The following is a 21,534-nucleotide window of genomic DNA, read 5'->3' on the forward strand; positions in this document are numbered from 1 at the left end:
CAAAGATGAAGGAAAGTTAAATAATAAACTTTATTTTTTAACCATAAATATACATTATGCTATACTTTAATATTGTCAAGATTACCTCAAGATAAACATTATGCTATACTTCATATTATTGTCAAGGTTTCCTCGATTTACACGGAACACTGATTGATAATCTGAATTCGTTGTACACTGTTTCAATGTTACGAGATCGTATTTCTCAGAAATTCATTTATATTTTTCTCATCTACTCGGAAATAATTTTTGTGTCATAAGAAATTTGCGCACCCTGTTAAATTTTTACAAAAAAGGAAAGGTTGTTTAAATAACCCTAAAATGAATTCGGCATTTGAACTCAATATTAAGTATGGATTCGTCACATTCTTGTGATATAAAATGATTGTCGTATGTACAGTAACTGTTTTGTTTTGCAATGTCCGTTTTGCTCCCTGCTAAACTTTATAATTTGACAAATTCGTTGTTATATTTAACCATTTTCTGAAAAGGTAACCGTTCAAAATAAGGTGAATTTTTAATCGCATGGTAATTGAAATTAGCACTCGTGTTATTTACAAAGAGCGTTGCTTTAAAAACAGGCGAAGGCTTCTTAAAATACTCCACGCTTGTAAGACATAAAGATCATGGCCCTTTTTTAGCGTTTTTGCTTATGTTAACGACAAACGAGGATAAATTACGTATGATCTTGAATGCGAAGAGTACATTCAACAGATGCCCACCCTACAATAGTTGAGCCCAGGGAAGTGTATGAATCGTACACGCTGTAATTACTCTATTAGGCAGTGCACACCTCAGCCTACATTGAAATCCAGCAAGTAACAGACCCAGCAGTTATATCGCGAAAATATTGTCCTGGTTTTCCTTTCCAAACGTTTCCTGTGTTTAGCAACGATTTTGTTGCTCGACTTCTAACAAGTTCAAATTCATTTTTTTTTCCCGTGGAAAAAGTAACGTCCGTGGATAGGTCCATTTAAATACTAAAGATAGTCCTTTGAAATTGCTATTTGGATCCAAGATACGGTTCTTCTCTGTGAACTAATGTAATCTATACATCTGGATTTAACTTAGCGTTACTGAAGTTATCCCTCGTCACGTGCGTGTAAAATAGTTCCTTTTCTTTATTTTCTCTCCTGAAGTGTTCTCACATTCACTAACTCCAGGCTGTTTCCTTCATTCTCCACTACAGACACATCTACTCCGTGAATCCTTCTCCACTCTCTTTTGTTATTCACATATTGTTTAGTTACGTGGCTTTACGTTCTGATCACGTGTTACAGTGCTTATCACCAATCCTTTATTAAGTTTTCTTCTCTTTCACACAGGAACTAGGTGCACGTGAGTGTGACACCTGGCCGCCTCATCCATGATCCTGCGCAGCGAGTATGCTTTCTTGACCAATACCACCTGCACATTTGCAGCCATTAATCCTCCTACACAGCTGGCGTCCTACTTGAGGACTCAAACAGACGTTTGTTACTGAATGTTCTTTTACAACTGGCCACACAAACAGCGACACAATCCCTTGGTTGGCTGAGGGGAGGGGCAGGATGCCACTCATTAGATAAGGGGTCGTATCTAAGAACAAAACACAAGAAAATGAATAAGTCCCGTCTATTACGTAGCTGACACAGTCTGCTTAATGTGGAGCTCTTTATTTTTTCATTTCAATTCTTGAGTGATTTTTTGATCAAATGCGAGTGAAATAGCTTTGCTGGAAACATGCAGTAGGCTTCCAGTTTTCAATAAAAACTTTCAATTTTCCATTGACCAGGAGTGGTTCACTCACGTTAAACTGAAAATAAGATTTTGCATCTGCTCATCATGCATCTACAGAACTGTTAGGTCAAATGTTTCACCAGAAATCTCAAATTCCCACGGAAATGTTACAATACAAGACAATACAAAATCAAGACTCCCATTTCACTGTAAAATGAATTACTGGTGTTTTGAGGTGGGGTCCATGTAATTAGCCACAGAAGTCTTAAAGACTAGATGACATGGTAAAGTGGTCAGACAAGATACTGGCTGTAGCTGTGTGTGTTGTATACTGGAAGGCTGTCCTTGGTGCCCTTGTCTAGCCATATTTACAGCAAAAGATCCTCGCAGTTTGTAGCTCAACCACGTCTAGAATAATACAATTTGGAAGTGCTTTGTGGATTCTGGTATTAATCTTTAGTGCTAAGCTTACCTTTCCACTGAGCTTAGATATGATGTGCCATCATAGCCTCCAACCACGTAAATAAAGCCATCCAACACTCCCACCCCACACCCACTCCGTGGGGTACTCATAGGAGCAACACTGACCCACTCATCCTTCCCAGGGTCATACCGTTCCACAGTGTCGTAGCGATGTCCATGGTCACAACCTCCAATGGCATAAAGATAGCCCCCTAATGTGGCCACACCTACTTGCTTCCTGGAAAACAAAATTGAAGGGTGTTTTAGTAATGTTTAAGTGTACAAAACATGAGTATCTTCCACAGGTCAGCAAAATGTTTGAAAGCCAAATAGAAACAGAATTATTTCCTTTTGTGAAATCCCAGGTTCAGAGCAACATGGTCCAAGATTATTTTTGTCACAGAAGCCTAACTGGTGTTTTTCAGGGTAAAATTTACCACAATAAAATCACAAGGTAATGTAGCAGTTACACTTTGGCTGCCCACTGCTACTTTTCAAAGAGAAGAACATGGTTCCACCACCTAGGATAGGTCAATCATTTGTCTGGATTGAGGATCAGTCAGCGTGACTGGAGCTCAACTGAATAACCTTCCAGTGTGAATACAATTTGATCAATGTAGTTGAAAGTATTTCACCACTGAGGTGTTTAAGAACCTATATGGTAGCTATTGATGTTATTAAATTTTGTAGCAAGGGGGATAATCATACATTTAATATTTTAGTACTACTAACAGACACATATAAAGTGCTGCTGATTTCACCAGGAAGGTAGCTGGTCATAAAGAATGTCATCAATGCCTTTCATCATAGAGATGTCTTGCATTTGGTTAGAACAAAACTTATCATTCTGCAAACCAACCAAGGAATAAACAATACCATTATACAAGTTACCTTGCCGTGCTCATGGAGGCCAGCAGTTTCCACGTATTACTGTCAGGGTCATATCTTTCCACTGTTTTAAGGTTTGTTCCATCTGAGCCCCCAATAGCATACACCATGTCATTTAATACAGCACAACCCACACCAAACCGACACTGATTCATGCGAGCTATCTCTGTCCATTTACCAACTTTAGGATCATAGTACTCAGCTGTGTTTAGTGGCATGGAGCCATCAAAACCACCTGCAGGCAGTGAATGGTACAAATACATAAGCACCAACTGTTTTGTTCTTGTTCCTATGCCACTGAGCACTTTGTGCAAAAATGTGAACTGGTGTGTGAGACACAAACATAAGCACAAGAGCTCAGCAGGACGGCATGTGTATAATATGTATGCTACTCTGTCCTTGTGCTAGAGGGAGCTGCTGAGACATACATGTAGGCACAAGCATAAGCTCAAAAAATAAAATAAAAAAAACAGTTACACTGCATATCTCATACTAGATAACACTTTTTTATGCCAAAAAGGTGATAAGTAAGACCATGATCTCAGCAAGCCTGGACATGAGGTGAGTACATCTCTAAAGATATGGAGTGAGCTGACACATGAGATTGTTGAGGCAACTGCCTCAATCAAAATATTTTACACCATACAAGTACTGCAGATCCTAGCATAGTAAATTGGATGTAATTTTCTTGGTGATTTGGAGATATCCAAAATATTTATTAGTGCCATAAAATGTTTCATTGACTTCCTGTTTTTGAGGAACTTAATCTGGAATGCTGGATGAATTTTAGCACACATCAAATTCTATCATTGTTTTAAAGGAGGGTTGATTAGATGTAAAGTTTAAAGGGGCATCAAATCTGAAACTAAGCATGAACTGGTAAGAATAGAATGTAAATGGTACAGACTGAGAAGGTTGTACAAAGTATACCTATCGCATATATTCTTCCACCGCCAGCAGTGACACCCACACCATTGCGGCTTGAAGACATGGGTACTGAAGGCACCCACACATTTGCAAATGGATCAAACCGCTCTACTGTCTCCAGACGTGAAGCATCATCACTGCCACCACAAATGTACAGGAAAGGACCTAAGGCACCTACTGCAGCACCCCAGCGACAAATGTTCATGTCACCTGAAATTAGAGATTTCAATAATTAAACACACAGCCCTACCTTCCTTTGGTGTTGTTTAAACAAATGCTACAGAACAGATTAGATGATTAGAGAGTGTGACCTTTACATAAAGCCACCAAGCAGTGGAAAGACCTCACAGAAAATTAATGTGTTTATTTAAATATATTAATTAGAAGGAAAAGTCTGGTACATAAAAAATTCCTGGATAAATGCTAGCATGTGAGTTTGGGTAATCCACGAAATAATGTTTTTACCAATAGTTTTCCATTTCCTCTCTCGTGGATCGTACTTCTCTCCACTTTTGCTGGCCTCCCTGCGGCTCATTCCTCCAATAGCATACATCACATGGTTTACACTGACAGGTCTCCTTGGTGCCACCCTGTGGCTATGAATCTGAGATTTACGCTTTGGCAAAAGTAGACATTCTGTTGCCTCTAGTAAGAGATCACTATAAAAAAAAGATATAAAACAAGGCATAGCTTATCATATGGACATTGCAATTCCTGAAAAACAATAGACATACCTACATGTACCTCAAAACTTAGTGACAGTCTCATGATAGCAGAGAGTTATTGCTTAAAATACCATGCAATTAACAGTACAGACCATTACACAAAGCAAAAACAGAATATGGTAAACTGCAACTTTACCTGCAGACTCTGTTATTTCTGATTATTTCTTCTGTTGCGACTCTGTCCATTAAAAATTCTGCTGACAACAGGGGAAACCTGACATTGCTGAGGATTTCTGGTGCAAATTCCTGGAAAAAATGTCAAATAAGGAAACAAAGAAATAAGTTGAAGGCAGTAACAGCTAAAATTGTGTATATTAAATCAACTTATCTAGTAAATTGTATCAAAGTACAATATTTTATTTAAAATGTGAAGATGGTGCTATTTTCTCAGATTTATCTACAATACAATACAATACAAACTTTAATGATACTCCTTGAAAAGGGCTTTTCAGTGACAACAATAATAAATTTACAACATTATACGTCAAAATGATAGTAAATCTAAAAGTTATAATGATGCAAAAATAACAAGATAAAATCTTTATGTAAAAGCTAAAACCGACTAGAAAGGAAAGCGGCGAAAAAGTTGGCTTGAAGTTTATGCTTAAAAATAAGAACAGAGTGGCAGGGTTTAAAGGAATTGTCCAAACTGTTCCACAGACTTACTATATGGTAATAGGATGTCCTTTGTCCAGATCTAGATTTAAATAGGGGGATTTGCAAAAGTTGAGAGCTTCTAGTTGTGCGACCGCTTACTTCACCAGGTGTTAGAAACTTTATATTTATATACCTGTCTGACATCAACATCATATTTAATCCAAGCTAGAGAAGCCTCAAAGACCCGCTCCTCAGATTGAATGTTAAGATCATCGTCAGAAAGAAGTCGCGTCAACTGCTTAGCGGAGATCTCCATAAATTCTTCACTCTGGACAACATCAATAAAGTGATGTCTGGCATAGGACTCTGAAGTTGTCACTAAATCTGTACAATTATGGCGGTCAGCAAAGGCAACAATTCCTAGAGAGAGAACAACAAAATAAATACATGTAGACCAAAAAATGGCTTGGAAAACTTGTACTACTATTTAGGACTGTTATTAAAGTGCTACTGCAATGAAAATCAAATTTTTTAAACGTCATCTTTGGGCTTCAAGGTTACTGCAATATTTAGACCTAAAATTGCAAGAAAAGATATCATAAGACCAACCTGACAAAACTATGCCCTCAAAAAGGCTGCCTGAAAGTAGTACGATATTTTATAAGTGTCCCCAAATAGTCTACCTAGGCTATAATAATAAATACATCGACACTTTAATAAAGGTTTTACTTTACTTACTTACTGACTGACTGACTGACTGACTGACTTACTGACTGACGTAAAATGCATCCTCTATTACTCAAACAGGAACTACTTGAGTCAGCAAATTTCGTGCATTGGCTCCCCTCAATCTTATCATCTTGGCGGCATTAAATTAAAAAGCTAGAAAAAGCAGTCGCAATGCTCAAGTTCTTCCCCTTCTTATACTGAATGTGGCTCTGATTTCAGTTGTAATGCAAGTGGTAGTTTTGAAGACAACTCCATGTAGTTCATGGGCATATTTGAATAATTGAGTAATTGCATCAAACCAAATGTGGACATTATGCTTGAAATAATCCAGCTTCCCCCTGGAATTACAACTTAAAATTTGGCATGGGTAGCACTTTCCTCCCATACTTTTGAATGCTGAAGATAAAAGGAATGGTAAAATTTTGATCACAGTAGCACTTTAAAAACTTAAATCAATTTATTAATAGTCTACTACTCACCAAGACAATTCTCTGAGCTAAGCTGCCTTTTGAGGAACTCACAACAGGCTTGCTGTATTGATTGTACTTGGAGAAGACAGGTCACTGGAAGCAGATCCTGAACATTATTCTCTGATATCTCAATTTCACCACTGTAGAAAAAGTCCACAATAGTTTCCATTGCATGCTCATCAAGTTCCTGTAATGTTACAGTGTTCTGTCGACTCTCCGAGAGGCCCCCTAATAATCAAAATAATTTTAGTTAGTTTTAAAAATTGCATTCAGAAATTGTATTATTAGCAAATTGCTATTAGTAGGACTTTCTAGATTGGCCAGCCAAAAGTATGTTTAAAACACTTGAATTTCTTGAGGCGCTGGAAGCAATGCAAAGGTAACACCTCTGTTGAACCATTTGAAGTCAGTAGTCTACTTAGTTAAGTAGTCATTTCTTTTTCCAAAAAACTGAAATTTTTTTTCCAGCTTGAGTAGCACACATTGAAACGTACAGTACCGGACCAAAGTAACCTAACAGGGAACATGTTACTGGAACGATTAGGGAACGCAAAGAGGATCACTAAGGGAATGCAAAGCAGAACATTTTAAGAACGCGTTCAGCACAGTGTTCTCTGCTAGGCTACTTCGTTTGGTACTCTAGAATCAACTCTGTTATTCATACAACTGACTGACTATACACTTACAATGAATGCCTTATCTTAATCTATCAAATTAATATCATCATTTTGCCATTTTTTATGATTTAAACACTCCCTATTTAATTTATAAATCTAGAGATTTTAACTTACCAGCAAACATTGCCTTAAAGTAAGGGCTACTAGCAGCCAGAACAACTTTGTGAGCTGAGATACTAGTACCACCAACTTTCAGCACCACATCACATAGGTCCTCATCTTGTCGCAAAAACCTGAGGGAATTCACAAGACCTTTGCTGTGAGCAACATCAGTGAAATAATACTGTGGACCTGTACAGTTACTATCATTGTCACTGCTATGACTGCTGTGTGCAAAGGAAACTGGAGAGTTTCTGTGAGGAGAAGCCATTGGAGAGCCTCTTTGAAGAGGACGGGAATCTAAGAGAGAAGGCAAAATGGATATTAGTACAAAGCCTGATGAATGTCTCCAGAGCCTTCCCCTCACCCACCCTGTTGTGGGCAGAAATGCCTCTTGAGCATTGTTTCTGGGGTTTAACCTCCTTATTTATAACACAGTTAATTCAGGCCAGACAAAGCCTCAGGGAGAATCCAAAAACGGATTTGTGATCACAGATCATTCGGATCATGGTGCATCAAAGGAACCGACCAATCCACCCCCGACGAGGATTTGTCAGTTCCTTTGATGCACCATGATCCGAATGATCTGAGATCACAAATCTGTTTTTGGCTTCTCCCAAAAAATTGCACCCAGAAATTCTTCACTTGATCAACTCAAGACAGGATCATTTCTATTTTTACATATCAAATAATTTCTTTCTTTAAACTCCAAAATTTACTGGGAAAATACTTCGAAAGCCTCTACAGGGAAGAAAATTCCAACCTTTGATTCTCTGCATTAATGCCAATAATTTGCTGAGGTTTATCGGCCACCAAATCCACTGAACATGCTCTTTGAAATGAATTGCTTGAATCCCAGAGTTCATTAATATTTTATTAAGTAAAAGTGTAGATAATTTCAACTTCACTTTATTCTGAAATATTCAAAGACCATTCACACCTCATAGAGTATATAAAGATGCAATCATTTATACATGTACAAGCAGGGACTTGGATGAGAACAAAAAAATTATCAGATTTCTATTGATCTCAGACTACTGGTGGGCTTGTTCAAACTTGCCCATCACTAATAAGTTAAAACAATTTCCTACAATGTATATATTGAATTTCTCAATTTGTTGCTTTTTCTCCCTGCACCAAGACAATCTCGCAACAAAAGACATTGTTCAACAATTCAATCCAATAACGTCTATTTAGGAAAAACGAATTTTATTTACCGAAAAATTTGGCATCGTAAATTGAAAACGATTCGAGGGTGATGATGGAAGAAAATCGTCACGTTAAATGTAACATGGGACCACAGAAATATTGATTTAAAACCACATTTAATCTATAGAAAGCCATTTGTAAGGTTTTCCGATTATTAGAACTATATTTTGTTGCGAAAATTGGATAGCGTGGCAACCATTCACCGTCTGGTCAATTTCGTGTAATTTCCATTTTTGGACGTGTTTGTGTTATTTTGACCACCTACGGCGTTTTGAAGCTCACATAGCAGAGCGAACCAAACGTTGAATTTCAAAGAGAAAAAGTAGTTTTGTTACCATACTGTACAAATGTCCTGACCTTTTACAAAACCACCTCTTTACACGATTGGGATTAGAATATATTATGCTCAAATATAATCTTAAGCTTACCACAAGCTAAGCTTGGTGCTTGGAGAATTTTAGACCTTATCTAACTGTAGGCTTTAATATTAAACTTGGCGAAATAAAAGCGAAACGTCTTCAAAGCATCGGTACATTTTTCTCTAAATGATGGCAGGTTGTTTTGGCCTAGATCATAAATTTGTACAACGTTTACGCACGCATAAACAGCTGTTTACAAAGAATAACTTCAGCAATATTAAGCTTATCTTATTCAAACCGGGGCGAAGTTTCGATTGAACGTCAGGTGAACTCGGTTTATAAGGGATTTATAACAACACAGCTGTGGCTTCCGTAGAATCAATAAACACCCACAAATAAATATTAACATATACTTAGACCATCAAACAAAATTTCTCACCTATAGACGCCGTTTTCTTATCTTTTACAGCACCAACATTCACTAAAATATTGATTACACAGCACCTTTTCTTGTGTGAGCGGAAGGCATCTATGACGTCACTAAGTTACGTGCCATATATGGCGCCGGCGGCATTTTTGAGTCCTTAAAGAAACAAAGCACTTCCGGTTCATTGTCACGCGAAATATCGCGCCTTATCAATCTGAAGTGTTTTCTTTTTCAGCTCCTCCCACAAAAGATAAAAAACAATCCTACAAACCAGTCAAACAAATTGAAAACGAAACCTGGAGATAAGAGCAATGAAGAGGAGATACGGTTGACTGGGCAGTCATTAATACAGGGGTGCTTGACCTTGTCTGTCTTTGGGCTAAAAAAAAAAACGCTACGTGATTTTTTCAAACTTGGGGTGCTGCGTCCTTAATTAATGGCAATAACGAAAAGTCTTTAAAACTTCAACTTGTTAACAATGTTGTAAGTTTTGCATTTTATTTTCATCTTCATCCTCACTCTTCTTGGATTAGTGTTGACTTATTTGGGGTTCACCTCATTTAGTATCTTTTTCCAGCCTTGTGCCTCACTGGGGGGGCAATAATAATTATGAGTGGATATCAAAACAAGAACAGACCAATATATATAAAAAACACTTTTATAATCTAAAAAATTTTCTAGCTTTACCATAGCTTTACAAAAGTTAACTATAATTTTCTTAAATAAGAATACAGTAACTGGAAATAGGCTCCTTTTGAAATATTAAAATTCAACTTGATATTGAGGTCTAGAGGACACTTTTTTTTATATGGCTGTTATTCATCTCAAATAAAAAATGACAAGTTGCACTTAAGTAACAGAATATTTCACATCTTAAAAAGCTGCAGAATGATCAACTGTTACACCAGTCGTCCAAGATATATTGCCTTTGGAAAATTTACTAGAAGCTGCTTCCACTGAACCAGGAAATGGTCTGCAAAATGGTACATTATTTTGCCTGATAGTGACAATGTCTTTACTCTGCAGAGACTTTCAACAAAGACCATTGTAACATCTCTTAGGCCTGAAACCTGAAGTAAATGATATTTTATGTTGGTGAGTAATAACATTGTTAACAGCACCCATGACAGCTGAAGACTACACCCAACTAATAAAGAAAGAACAGGAAGTGTCTTGGAAAAGCTTGCACAAGTCAACAATAACTATAATGCCAAGGTTTGCCGTATGTTCAGTAAGATTGTGTTGCTTTGCACTAACATCAGTATCATAACAGAAATATCTAGAAACAAAGAAAAAAACCAGTACTCAGATGAGCTCAAAGGATCACATCCATGGCTTGTGATTGGTGAATCTCAAGTATTTTCTGTTTGACATGTTTGCCTTTCAGGGCTCATTGGTCACCTTCACAATCATAACTCAAATTATTGAACATTAGAGTTCACACAGGAAAAAGATAAACCACTACGTTATCACGTATCTCATAAAATTTCAAAACAAGTACAACAATATTATTAATAAACTAAACAGCAGAGAGGCAAGTCTCACCTTTAATACAAAGGCTGCTACACAAATTGGAATACAAGTCCCTGGGCCATTACAAAGAAGCTGAGGTAAAAAAGCAATAATTTAGTGTTATTTATTTACTTTATTTACATATTTCAATGGGAATATGCAGGAATAAACTGCAAAACTGTTAAGGAAGAGCTATGACATAACATGGATATGCAGCTTTTAGAAGAACAAAATTAATGTCAAGATGTGGAAGTGAAAAGCATTTATTAAGTGACTGTGACATGGATGAAATCTCACGGTTCTACAGTAGTTTTTCAGTAGCTCAATAATTACTTTATGTATTAGGCTCAGCTGTTTGAGGGTTGAACAACAAATGTCTCTCCAGCCACCAAAAAACCCGGTTGCAGCTTATGACTATTTTGTTTTATCAACTCAGTTGATAAGAATAGATTTGTTTGGCTTTGAGCTTGCTATATTAGGTTCAATTGGACTGAATTAGGTTTGGAAATTGAACACAATCAAGCTGGTTTTGACTGTTTTTGCTACAGACCCCTAAAATGCAAAGGCACTTGGCCCAACTGTTAGATTGAGTTCCATAGGGTTTGAATACTGAACAAGTCAATTACCTAAACTGTGAAATTTGCAATGGACAACAGAAAGCACAACTATATAGCCAGAATACAATCAAATTTGAATTCAGTATCTAACTTCTCAAAAAAAAAAAAAAACAGTTATACATACACAAACACATACACATAAACTTATTATGCTAGAATCAAGAGTTCAACAACACTTGTTCAGCTGAAATGATTGGCTTGGCCATTGGCTTCAAACACATTTCACAAGGGAGTACTGACCACCAGGTTCATGCTACTTACCAAATCTGGTTTCTCCAGGAACACAACAGGAAAAGAAAAGAAAACTGCATTCAGAGTTGTAAATACAGTGGTAAGCCATGACTGACGTACTTCTCTACTGCGTGGAATTTTAAGAATTTTAAACTACAAAAAAAAGGGCACACAAGTTATTTAGGCAGCTCAGTTATGTACTTTAGTTAGGACTATATCAATAATTCAAAGCTGGTTGGTGATAAATTTTATAACAATCAAAAGGAGAATTTGGCTGCAAGCTAACACAGTCGAACCTCTCCCTACGGACACCTCTCTAATATGGACAGTTCCCTATGTCCCCACAGAATTCTAACACATTTTCTTTAAAACAAAAACTCTATAATACAGACCCTCTCTACTATGGACAATGGACACTAAATCTGGGCCCCAGAGAGCAAATACATGTCAACTTAACCTCTTCATTATGGACACTCTGGTGATCAGGTGATGATAGTTAGTGTTTGCAGTTACACAAACATCAACGCTTTATTGCCCAAAGGTAGGCGTTACAAGAGAAAATACTGTAGCGATAGCCAATTCAATAATTTTAACTGTTTACATGTATAAATCTAGCATTAAAAGATGTTTTCCAGAAATGAACTGTAGTACAATGTACTTTTTTAAGTCCAGCATTGTGTTGTAGTTTGTTTCATTTTCCTGTAAGACAGTGTCTCAATACCGTATATTAAATAAATAAATTGAGATGCCTGTGTGTGCCTGCTTTAAGTAACTAGACACTTTAACACTAGCAATGGAAACTGGAAAGTGACGTCATTGTAGTGACCTCTATAAAACTGACACTTCTCTAATACAGAAACTTTGCTCTGTCTTTTCGGTGTCCGTATTAGAGAGGTTCGACTGTATGCAGTAGTACTGAACCATTAGGTTCTCAGCTTAGGCTAAATTTGTCCAGGAATCAGTTGAGAGAATATGTTTCTCAGACATCCACAGAGGATGTGTTAAACCCAGGTTGTGGTGACATTCAGCACTATCAGATACTTGGCTTGGAAGTTATTCTGTCAAAAGCTTCTAAGGAAGGCAGACAACAACCACAATTCAGTGTTGGTTCTCTAAGGGGACCACTTTACTGAGCAAAAAAATCTTTAAGTAATTACATGTGAATCAGTTCTTAGAAAAATGACAAATTAAAAGTATTGTAAGTGGACATGTTCCTTAATTACCCTAAGAGTTATACAATATAAGCTGCCCATCACATACCTCAGAACTCTTCTCTTCTCCCTTCTTCTTCGTCTCAAAACTAATAATTTTTTCAGCGCTCATTTTGTCTGTTTCAGCAACAACATAAATCCGTGGCTGGTAACATGGAGACAGTGATCCCAAGAGTCTCATCATTTCAGTGGTGTGACCACCTTCAAAATTAAAAACATTGCAGTCAACTCTCTTTTACTAATGAACAAATTTTATGCAGTCAGGGGTTTCAATAAGGGCCAGGCACCAGGCAAATTGATCGTCTGTGAACGCAACATTGCCGGGCTGCTTTTTTTTTTTTAAAAAAGAGCATATCCTAGTTTACTAACCTGCCCAGATGCACTACCCTCCTGCGCCCATTCAAAATCTTAATGAAACACCTACAGTGTAATTAGGGAGAGAGAGTGCTCTATTTGGGATATGTTGTGTAGACAACAGGATAAATGATGATGGTAAAACAATCGGAACAGGAAGGAAAAGCAACAACTACATGTTTTTGGACATTTGCACTGTTTTCGTACATCCTTATTGCATCTGTAATTCATGTATTGTAAAGGTCACTCCACTCCATGCATTGTCCACAAGTGATGATGAAGAAATACAAACAAATATAGTGTTGGTGTGGGTTCCAATAACTTTGCATGGATTTTACTCTTTTAAATGTACAGAGATCTCCTTTATTGTGTTGATACTAGACAACTCCTTTTCTTACTGTATCTTCATTTCTACAAAACTCACAAAAATCAGACTGAAAGTGAGAAGTTTTAACCATTTCACTTTATCGACTCCTGTGGGATCAATTTTTTCTATTGACTTAGCATGTCTATCAATAATTACTAGGCATGCTAAGTCAATTTTCCTTCCAGAAGCTTTCTTCTACCTAAGGGGATGACAGCATAACTCAAATGAGTCTATCATTAATTTATGCAATTATTGCATAAATGAGTTAAGGCCAACGTAGGAACTTTGGTTAGAGAAGCTCACTACCTTCTTTCTTTCTAAGCAAAGTGACTCATTTTGTATTAATTACCAAAACTTCTATAAACATTGTGGTCTTTTTTCCTTTCTGACTCTAGTTAGTTTATCTAACTACAGAAAGAGTTTTTTTGTTTTTTAATCTGAGTATGGGAAGATAATGGTGCAGATGTTCTTAATTTATCAATTTGATCTCTGGGAACTTCCCAATCTTGTGGCTTAACATAGGTGCATTGGCCAGGCAAAGATTATTTGATCTTTTCTCCATCCCCATCCCCGTTTGTCAAATTTATAACCAGTACAAATTTGTACAAAAATCACCCCATAACTGGGAGTTGGTCTTCTGATTTCAAACCTGGGATAATTTTTTAAGCCAAAGTCAAATGCTTAATGTCTGCCCTCCCCCATTTCTCCCTTATCACAGTAACTTCATGCGGGCCAGGTAACAAAAATCCATTGACACTGCTGGAGAGGACGGCATTAAGTTAGTAATAGAGTCTTGTCTCTTAAAATACTGAAGATATAGTTTTGTACATTTGTATATTACTCCTTTGGTATTTTAACAGACAAGACTCTCAAACTTGGCCCTTTTAATAATTTGGTGATTTTGTCAAAACAATTAATTATTACGGACACAACCCTTTGCATGGCTTTCGTCTTGTGTCAAGTTTCTTCATTGGGTTGTACAGTAATACAGGGTTGTTCAAAGGTCAGTTGCAGTCTCTCTTTGCAAGCTTTGGCATCCCCCTCCTTTGCTTTTCCTTCATCTCTCCAAATCCTTAAGCCATGGTTTCCAGTTCCTGCAGCTTATCAGGAAAAAAGTCCTTATCATTCCTTTCTCCCAAGGACATCAAAAATCTTTCAGTTTTTTTAGACAATCCTGATCCTGTACTAAGTGCTACAGGAGTTGAGCCCAAGAAGAAAAAGAGCAAGAAAACACCTTCAGCCGTTTCATCTGATCTGCTTCTATAGAAGATCTTATTCGTTTGGAACTTTTGTGAAAAGAGAACCTTACCAGTCAGCTAAAGATTGCTGCAACAGAATTGCAACTGGCCCAGCTTAAAGCGTTGCCTAAATCTTCTGAAGCTTTGGCAACCATACCCTCATTTTCTCCAATAGTTCTTCCTCGCCTGATTTACCAGAGCAGTGGCTCGATATACCAGACCTGCCAACTCTCCCCCGGTTTTCCCAGGAGTCTCCAAGTTTTTCATCAAATCTCCCGGTCTCCTGGTTAGACCACCAAATCTCCTGGGAAAATATCTACCCTGGCATTTTTCTTTTTTTTTTTTTTTTTATTAATTTCGTTATTTTCGAGATGTCAAAAAGGAAAATAAAACATGAAGTGGATTTAGTGTTCTTATTTGAGCTGTTCTTGATCGGAAAATGTAAACAGAGTAATCAAATATTGATATATATGTAACAAGTACAGTATCGTAATTGGTCAGAAATCAACCAATCAAATTGCACAATACATGGTAGGTAAATGCTGTTCTAACCGAGAGACGTTGGGAACATAATTTCAGAAGGCCTTTGGGTGATTTTTGGAGAGTATTCAGACATTGTCGAAAATGCCATTCTTACAATGCAAAGATTTCTAGACGTCTCCAGATTTCTGTACTCCGGGGGTTGGCAGGTATGTATACCATCCCTTGACCAGCTTCCTGCCCAAAAGAGTGCCTGTTTATCCCTGCCAAACAATGGGCCATGCCATTTATTATTCGCACCCCTCCCCCTACTGAGGGCTATTGTGTCTACCCCCATCAGAAATAACTTTTCAAGACCCCTTCAGAAATGAAGATCATTCAAAGTGCCAACACATTCCCCCTCACGAAAAAAGAAAGAGTTCAAAGATACCTACATAAATACACCCTCAGACATAACTCTTAAAGACCCCCTCCCTCCTCCTCAGATTTCCCAGTCTCTCAATAGGGGTGGGGGGGGGGGGGTGCAGATATTAAATGGAATGGCCCAATCATTTGTTCTCCGCAAAATTAAAGGTGGTCAAGTCAACTGGGGAAAGATTTCCACACAGGCCATGCATTATTAAATTACACATAACTATACTATCCATTGTAAACAGAAATCACGAATAGAGTTTGAATCGGAAAATGAATTCATTCTGTTCTGGGCCTACCTGAGCCTGCGACCACCATGACTTTCACTGGTTTTCTCCTTTCCATTAGGGCATTATTAGCCGTCTTCTTCAACACATATACAGTGCGCAAAATCAATACAAAAACCAAAAAAATAATTACTGACAAAACGTAGCCACATAGGAGGAAAAAACCCATAACCAAGTATTCCCGGCAAGGACAAAAATAATTCAGTCCAAGACTGATGAGCGGATTCTCTTTGCAACAATGCGCGAGCATGGATTTTTTGGTGAGGCAACATTAGGTATCAGGGGCTCAAAATGTCATGGCGTGACATGGGACAGCGCGATAGTGTAAAGACAATCTCGAAATCCCTTTGTTGTTTTTCAGCGGCTTCCGATTTGCAAAAACAGACATTCCAACGGCTTCACTGAGCTTAAGTGATTTCGTTCAAGATGGGTGTTTTTGGTAAGATATTATTGTTTTTTTTTTATTTAGCACGATTACGTGAAAAATGTGTGCGTTTGCGCGCTGCACGCGGTCGACGCCGAGGAAATAATCTGGAATTCCACGGAGCTCCTGCTTTACTGGTTTATAATCCATCATGTAATTTTAAGTTTTTTCTTGTCGCGAATATTGAAACGCATATAGCATTTACAATGCTCAAGTGGAGTGAAGCATAGGAAACTATTTGGTCAGGGCGGTTTGATCCACCCACCCCCTCCAATTCCTGAAGGTCTGGGTATGCTGCCGATGTGCTATTCGCTTACCTGACTGACTTAACTTTACTATTTTCATTTTTTACAGATCTTGAAGAATATTTCCCAACAGGAAAAGATTGCAGTCTGTATGTTGGTACAGCCATGATCAGTTTTTCACTTTGCCTATTTCTGTTCTACTTTGTAAGCCCAAGATTCTCATCTGTGGTCTCCTCAAGATACCATCAGCTTCCTTTAGCCAAAAAGATTGATTGGGACACAAGGTAACCATTTATTTTATGGTAATATAAATGAGGAAGTGAATTTCTTTGGCCTTACAGATCCATCACCTCCCCCCCCCCCCTCCACAGGCGCACACACACTCCCCTCCCCCCCACACGCGCACACACACTCCCCTGGAATTTCCTTTTCCCTCTGTGGGTGGTGGGGTGGTGTAGTATGGATGTGTACATATACAGCACACTCAGGAGCACACTATTTCAATACTACGAAAATCTTGCAGTTTTCCATAATTTTCTAAAAAAATTCTTTTTTTAACAGGATTGGTTCAAACTTACATGCAGTAGTTGTCAGTGCGATTGGTTTGTATTGCTTCATCTTTGATACTGAAACTACTTCCAACCCTGTTGTGTGAGTAAATTGTATATTTTAATAATTTAACTACATATATTGTGTTTTCTTTGGATTCGTTGCTCGTATTAATTCAAATATCACTGTAACAGTTATTTTATACTTTGCCTGTTTACATAATTGATAGGAATGATGCCATACTAGCAAGAATGGGAGTTGCTATTACAATGGGATACATCACTGCAGGTAAATGTTGTATGACACAGACAGTCACTCGCCTGTTGTTAAAAAATCTCAAAATGAAATAGAAAATACCGTGAAAGATGATAGTAGAGTCTCCTGTAGCAAAGTGAAAGTGCATCCGAACTAATAATTGTTATTGGAAGGTTTAAGGTTCAACTCCTGACAGGAGCACTCAGATTTCCTTTTTCCGAGTTTGCCTGTGTCACTCACTGAATAATACATCATTCTCAAGATGATAGTGTAGTTATTCCCAGGGCTGGGGTAGTGGATAGCTTATGTAATATTTGGCCTCAAGAAGGGGAGGGGTCAATTAGAGATGGGTAGGAGGCCCCCTTACATCCGCACCCCCTGCAAAAACAAAGTCCTTCATTTGAAGAAGAACAATGATTTGTTTTATTTACTTTTTAATAATACATTATTTTATTGAGTTATAATTTATTTCAGATTTGTTTATCTTGCTTTTATCATACAAACACATTGGAGATGTGTTTACCATGACACATCACCTTATGGCAATATGGGCCTACTATTTTGTTGTGGTGAGTTTCTTTTTTGCTGAATGCATCAGTCGGTTTTATACTTTGAGCTAGTATCACATGAAGGTTGCATCACCCAGCACTGTTCTGGGGACACCCTGTACAACTCTTCTGTTAAGGATCCCAGCTCAGTGACTTTCAGTTGATGACAGTTATTTTCCTCCAGAGTGTATGCCCTGTCCGTGTAACCTGATTTCCTTCTCAGAATTCATCTGCCATTTGCTTCTGTCCTCCTTACTTTTCAGAGTAAAAAGTAGCGATATTAAAACATGACGTTTTGGCGACGACATGTCACCATTATCAAATGTAAATTATAACAAGGTGGGTAACGTTATATAAAGAAAGGAAGGTGTGAAATTACATTAGAATAAAACGAAATGGAGTAAAACAAAAGAATGTGCAAAATTAAATGAACAGTTTTGCTGGTATGGAGTCTTTTTGAGTGTTAAGAGTCGGTCTCTTTTTCCTTATTAGAAGCATCTCGTAAATAAGGCACTCGAATTTCCCGCGGCGTTTCTTTAGGATGGCAAACTGCTCGTGAAGATTGTTCGGTCTTTGATCGTGTTGGTCCTTAAGATGTTTGCCGATGACGGAATACTTGTGCTCCTCAATGCGGAGGTGGAGGTGACGGCTTGTGTAGCCTATATAATTCGCATCACACGAATTCCATTTAAATCATACACAATGCCTTGTTGATTTACCAATGAGGGCTTTGTTTCCGTGACTTTCAGGTCTTCCGAGATTTTCCTACTTGTAAACACTGGTTGTAGAACATGATCGATTTTCTTTCCAAGATCGCTTAGTTGTCTGCGCACGGAGTCAGCGGATTTCTGATCTTTAAAAGGCAAGATGATTCGTACGGGGCTGTCGACTGGCACAATTTGGTTTTGGTTCTGGTCTTGGGAAGATCAGAAATCCGCCGAGGGGCAGAATGAACAGAATGTTGCGAATGAAAATCCAAGATGGCAGATGGCAAGATGAGCGCTGCGGATTCAAATACGTCTCTACTGGAGAAAAAATCAGGTTACACATTTTGGACAAAATGAAACATTGTTTCTAATTTCATTGTACCAAAAGTACGCGGAAAATTGCTGCAATAACGGCTTTAATGGCAGCTTCTTCGTCGGCCGCCATAGTTGTTACACAATGTTTACTCGGCCAGGGCCTAGGGGGTTTTTTTTATGCAGACAATCCGAATTATTCCTAGCATTCCGTACCAACCATTCTTATTCCAGAATTGTGGATTAAAAAATGCCGCCCTTAGTGCATTCTTTGAATTTTTTTGACAGGTTTATGGAGTTCTACCTTACTTTGCTAATGTCCGTCAACTTGCAGAGATTTCAACACCATTTGTAAACCAGAGGTGAGGAATAAAAATGAATGGTACAAATTAAATAAGATACAAAATGAAGAGAATCATTTAGATATTGTATTCACAAAATGGTCTTGTGAAAACACTTCATTATTGAATTATACCTTCCCATTGCTGAGTGAAGAAGTTCTTAGCTCTTTCATGAATGATCTCAGAACTCTTGCATGGTTCCACAGCATTGTTGATCATGATGGAAAGATGAAAATTATGCCGAGATGAAGGATTGACAAATGGAGAGCAAAGTACAGAGATGCGAAAGCTAGCAAAGAGAGACCACAAATGACCTTTTGGGTGACACTGTAACACTATAACTAAATGAAGAAACTTGACACAAAATCAAAGCCATGCAAGGGGGTGTGTCCCTGGTTAATAATTAATAGTTTTGGCTTTGTCAAAATTATATAATTATTGTAATGACAAAGCCAAAACTACCATAATACCCCCACTCCCATTTAAGGTGGTTCTAACTGTTGAGTCTGTGGATAAAATTCAAAGGTCTAACCATTTAAGTGAAAGCTACTGAGCACAGGGTTGTTCAGAAGAAAACCTTGCATGTGACACTCCCATTCAGTGAAAGCTAGACTGAACAGTGTTGTCTTGTGGCACAGTCTATTGTACCAATAACATGTTCTTGATGTTTGAATCATAGTGATATTTGCTTGTGGTGCTAGTTATTTTCAATTTTTGTTTACCAAAGAATTAATTTCTCTCCAAACCTATTTTTTATTCAAGGTGGTTCTTTGATGCTGTTGGCCATCCCAGATCTTCATGTAGTTTTGTTATCAATGGCTACATGATGGGAGTGTCTTTCTTTGTTTGCCGCATAGCAATAATGCCAACATATTACCACAAGTGCTACTCAGTGTGGGGTTCTCAAGACCAAAGGAACCTGGGTGCGCTTGTTAGCTTCTACTGGATTTCCACATGTATCGTGCTGGATACAATCAACTTGTATTGGTTTGCAAAGATAGTCCGGGGAACCATGAAGCTTACTCGCAAGCTAAAAGAACGCAAAGAAGGATAATTTAAATTTGTGGGAAACATTTAAACTTGAAAATTGTAGCAAAATAATAATATATATTAATTAATCAATATTATTGATATCTGTCTGTACCTGTCTTCCTTATCTCCCTTTTAGCATGTACAAATTTTTTCATCATGGGTAAAAAAGTACCTTCAGATTTTATTCAACTTCAAGTTATTCAGGTTTTGTTATATCTCTCAGTTAGTACATGTGGTGTTGTTGGTCAATTTTGCGGGCCGTATTTGACTGTATGACCGGTTAAATTTCAAAGTTTCCTTTATCCGTAACTTACATTCTTTATATCAGATTTTGATAAACAAAATTTGAGCTATTTTAATGTATAATGACAATAATATTTAAAGTTTCTATGAATACTGAAATTAATATTTTTTTTATTTTTCTTTCCTTTTTAATGAATATTTGTCACTTAATTAATTTATTGATTACATTTGTAACATATTTTATTTAATTGTAGAAAAATCAAAAAAAGTGTATGATGATTCATTGTAGTATATTTTGAAATAAAATCTTCTGTTAAGGAGCCTCGTAAGGATTTTTCATTGTTATAGTGTTGGTGAAAGGATGAAAGATTACAAGAAATTTTATCTGATCATGTGGGCAAACTATAAATAGCTTTGCAACTCAGTTATTGGGCTATACCTTAAAGCTAGTTCTGACATCATAGCGATTGCCATGGCAACAGGTCAACTCTGCAAAAAAGGACCTCTTTAGGGCCTCTTCTTATGAGCCCGGTCGACCGGGCTGGCTCGGTTTCCGAGATCTCGCCTCGCCACTCTTTTCTTTACAAAAATTTTGATGTGTTCATATGAGAAGGCGAGCTGGCCCGGTTACCGAGATCTCGGTTTTTGCGACCGAGATCTCGGTAACCGAGCTGGAAATTTTTTCCGTATGAGCACTCCAGCCCGGATACCGGGACTGGCCGGGACGAAACAATTTTACTCGAGCACGGCTTGTAAGGTCACTGACAAGTCAGAGAAATTGTTTTAATACAGGGTTAACCCCACGATTTCCCTATTCAGGATGTTTTTGCATTTATATTGAAGCCTCCTGAATAAATGTTTTGTTAAGTCGGAGTCGGGTCC

At 37.7% G+C, this 21,534-nt stretch overlaps 3 protein-coding genes across 3 annotated transcripts; 1 reads left to right on the top strand and 2 right to left on the bottom strand.

The window, feature by feature from the left end:
* Positions 1-11: 11 nt before the first annotated feature.
* Positions 12-9,393, bottom strand: LOC146468431 (kelch-like protein 20). Its single transcript, XM_085124508.1, has 10 exons — positions 9,301-9,393; positions 7,309-7,593; positions 6,527-6,745; positions 5,512-5,738; positions 4,858-4,967; positions 4,462-4,655; positions 4,000-4,206; positions 3,073-3,304; positions 2,192-2,419; positions 12-1,578 (listed from the first exon to the last, which is right to left on the bottom strand). Exons 2-10 carry the CDS (start codon positions 7,562-7,564, stop codon positions 1,434-1,436), a joined length of 1,818 nt encoding a protein of 605 aa, XP_084980634.1. The 5' UTR covers positions 7,565-7,593; positions 9,301-9,393; the 3' UTR covers positions 12-1,433.
* Positions 9,394-9,930: 537 nt separating this feature from the next.
* Positions 9,931-16,246, bottom strand: LOC146468432 (UDP-N-acetylglucosamine transferase subunit ALG14-like). Its single transcript, XM_085124516.1, has 5 exons — positions 16,009-16,246; positions 12,909-13,060; positions 11,679-11,801; positions 10,834-10,893; positions 9,931-10,358 (listed from the first exon to the last, which is right to left on the bottom strand). The coding sequence occupies exons 1-5, from the start codon at positions 16,244-16,246 to the stop codon at positions 10,188-10,190; spliced, it is 744 nt and encodes a 247-aa protein (XP_084980642.1). The 3' UTR covers positions 9,931-10,187.
* A 47-nt stretch (positions 16,247-16,293) lies between these two features.
* LOC146468433 (TLC domain-containing protein 4-like) lies at positions 16,294-20,973 on the top strand. The gene is made up of 7 exons (XM_085124515.1): positions 16,294-16,435; positions 16,775-16,949; positions 17,227-17,316; positions 17,444-17,502; positions 17,944-18,038; positions 19,325-19,398; positions 20,140-20,973. The coding sequence occupies exons 1-7, from the start codon at positions 16,423-16,425 to the stop codon at positions 20,429-20,431; spliced, it is 798 nt and encodes a 265-aa protein (XP_084980641.1). The 5' UTR covers positions 16,294-16,422; the 3' UTR covers positions 20,432-20,973.
* The last annotated feature ends 561 nt before the right edge of the window (positions 20,974-21,534 follow it).

The sequence above is a fragment of the Pavona decussata genome, unplaced genomic scaffold, assembly GCF_977016875.1.
Source record: "Pavona decussata unplaced genomic scaffold, jaPavDecu1.1 SCAFFOLD_130, whole genome shotgun sequence".
NCBI classification, from domain to species: domain Eukaryota; kingdom Metazoa; phylum Cnidaria; class Anthozoa; order Scleractinia; family Agariciidae; genus Pavona; species Pavona decussata.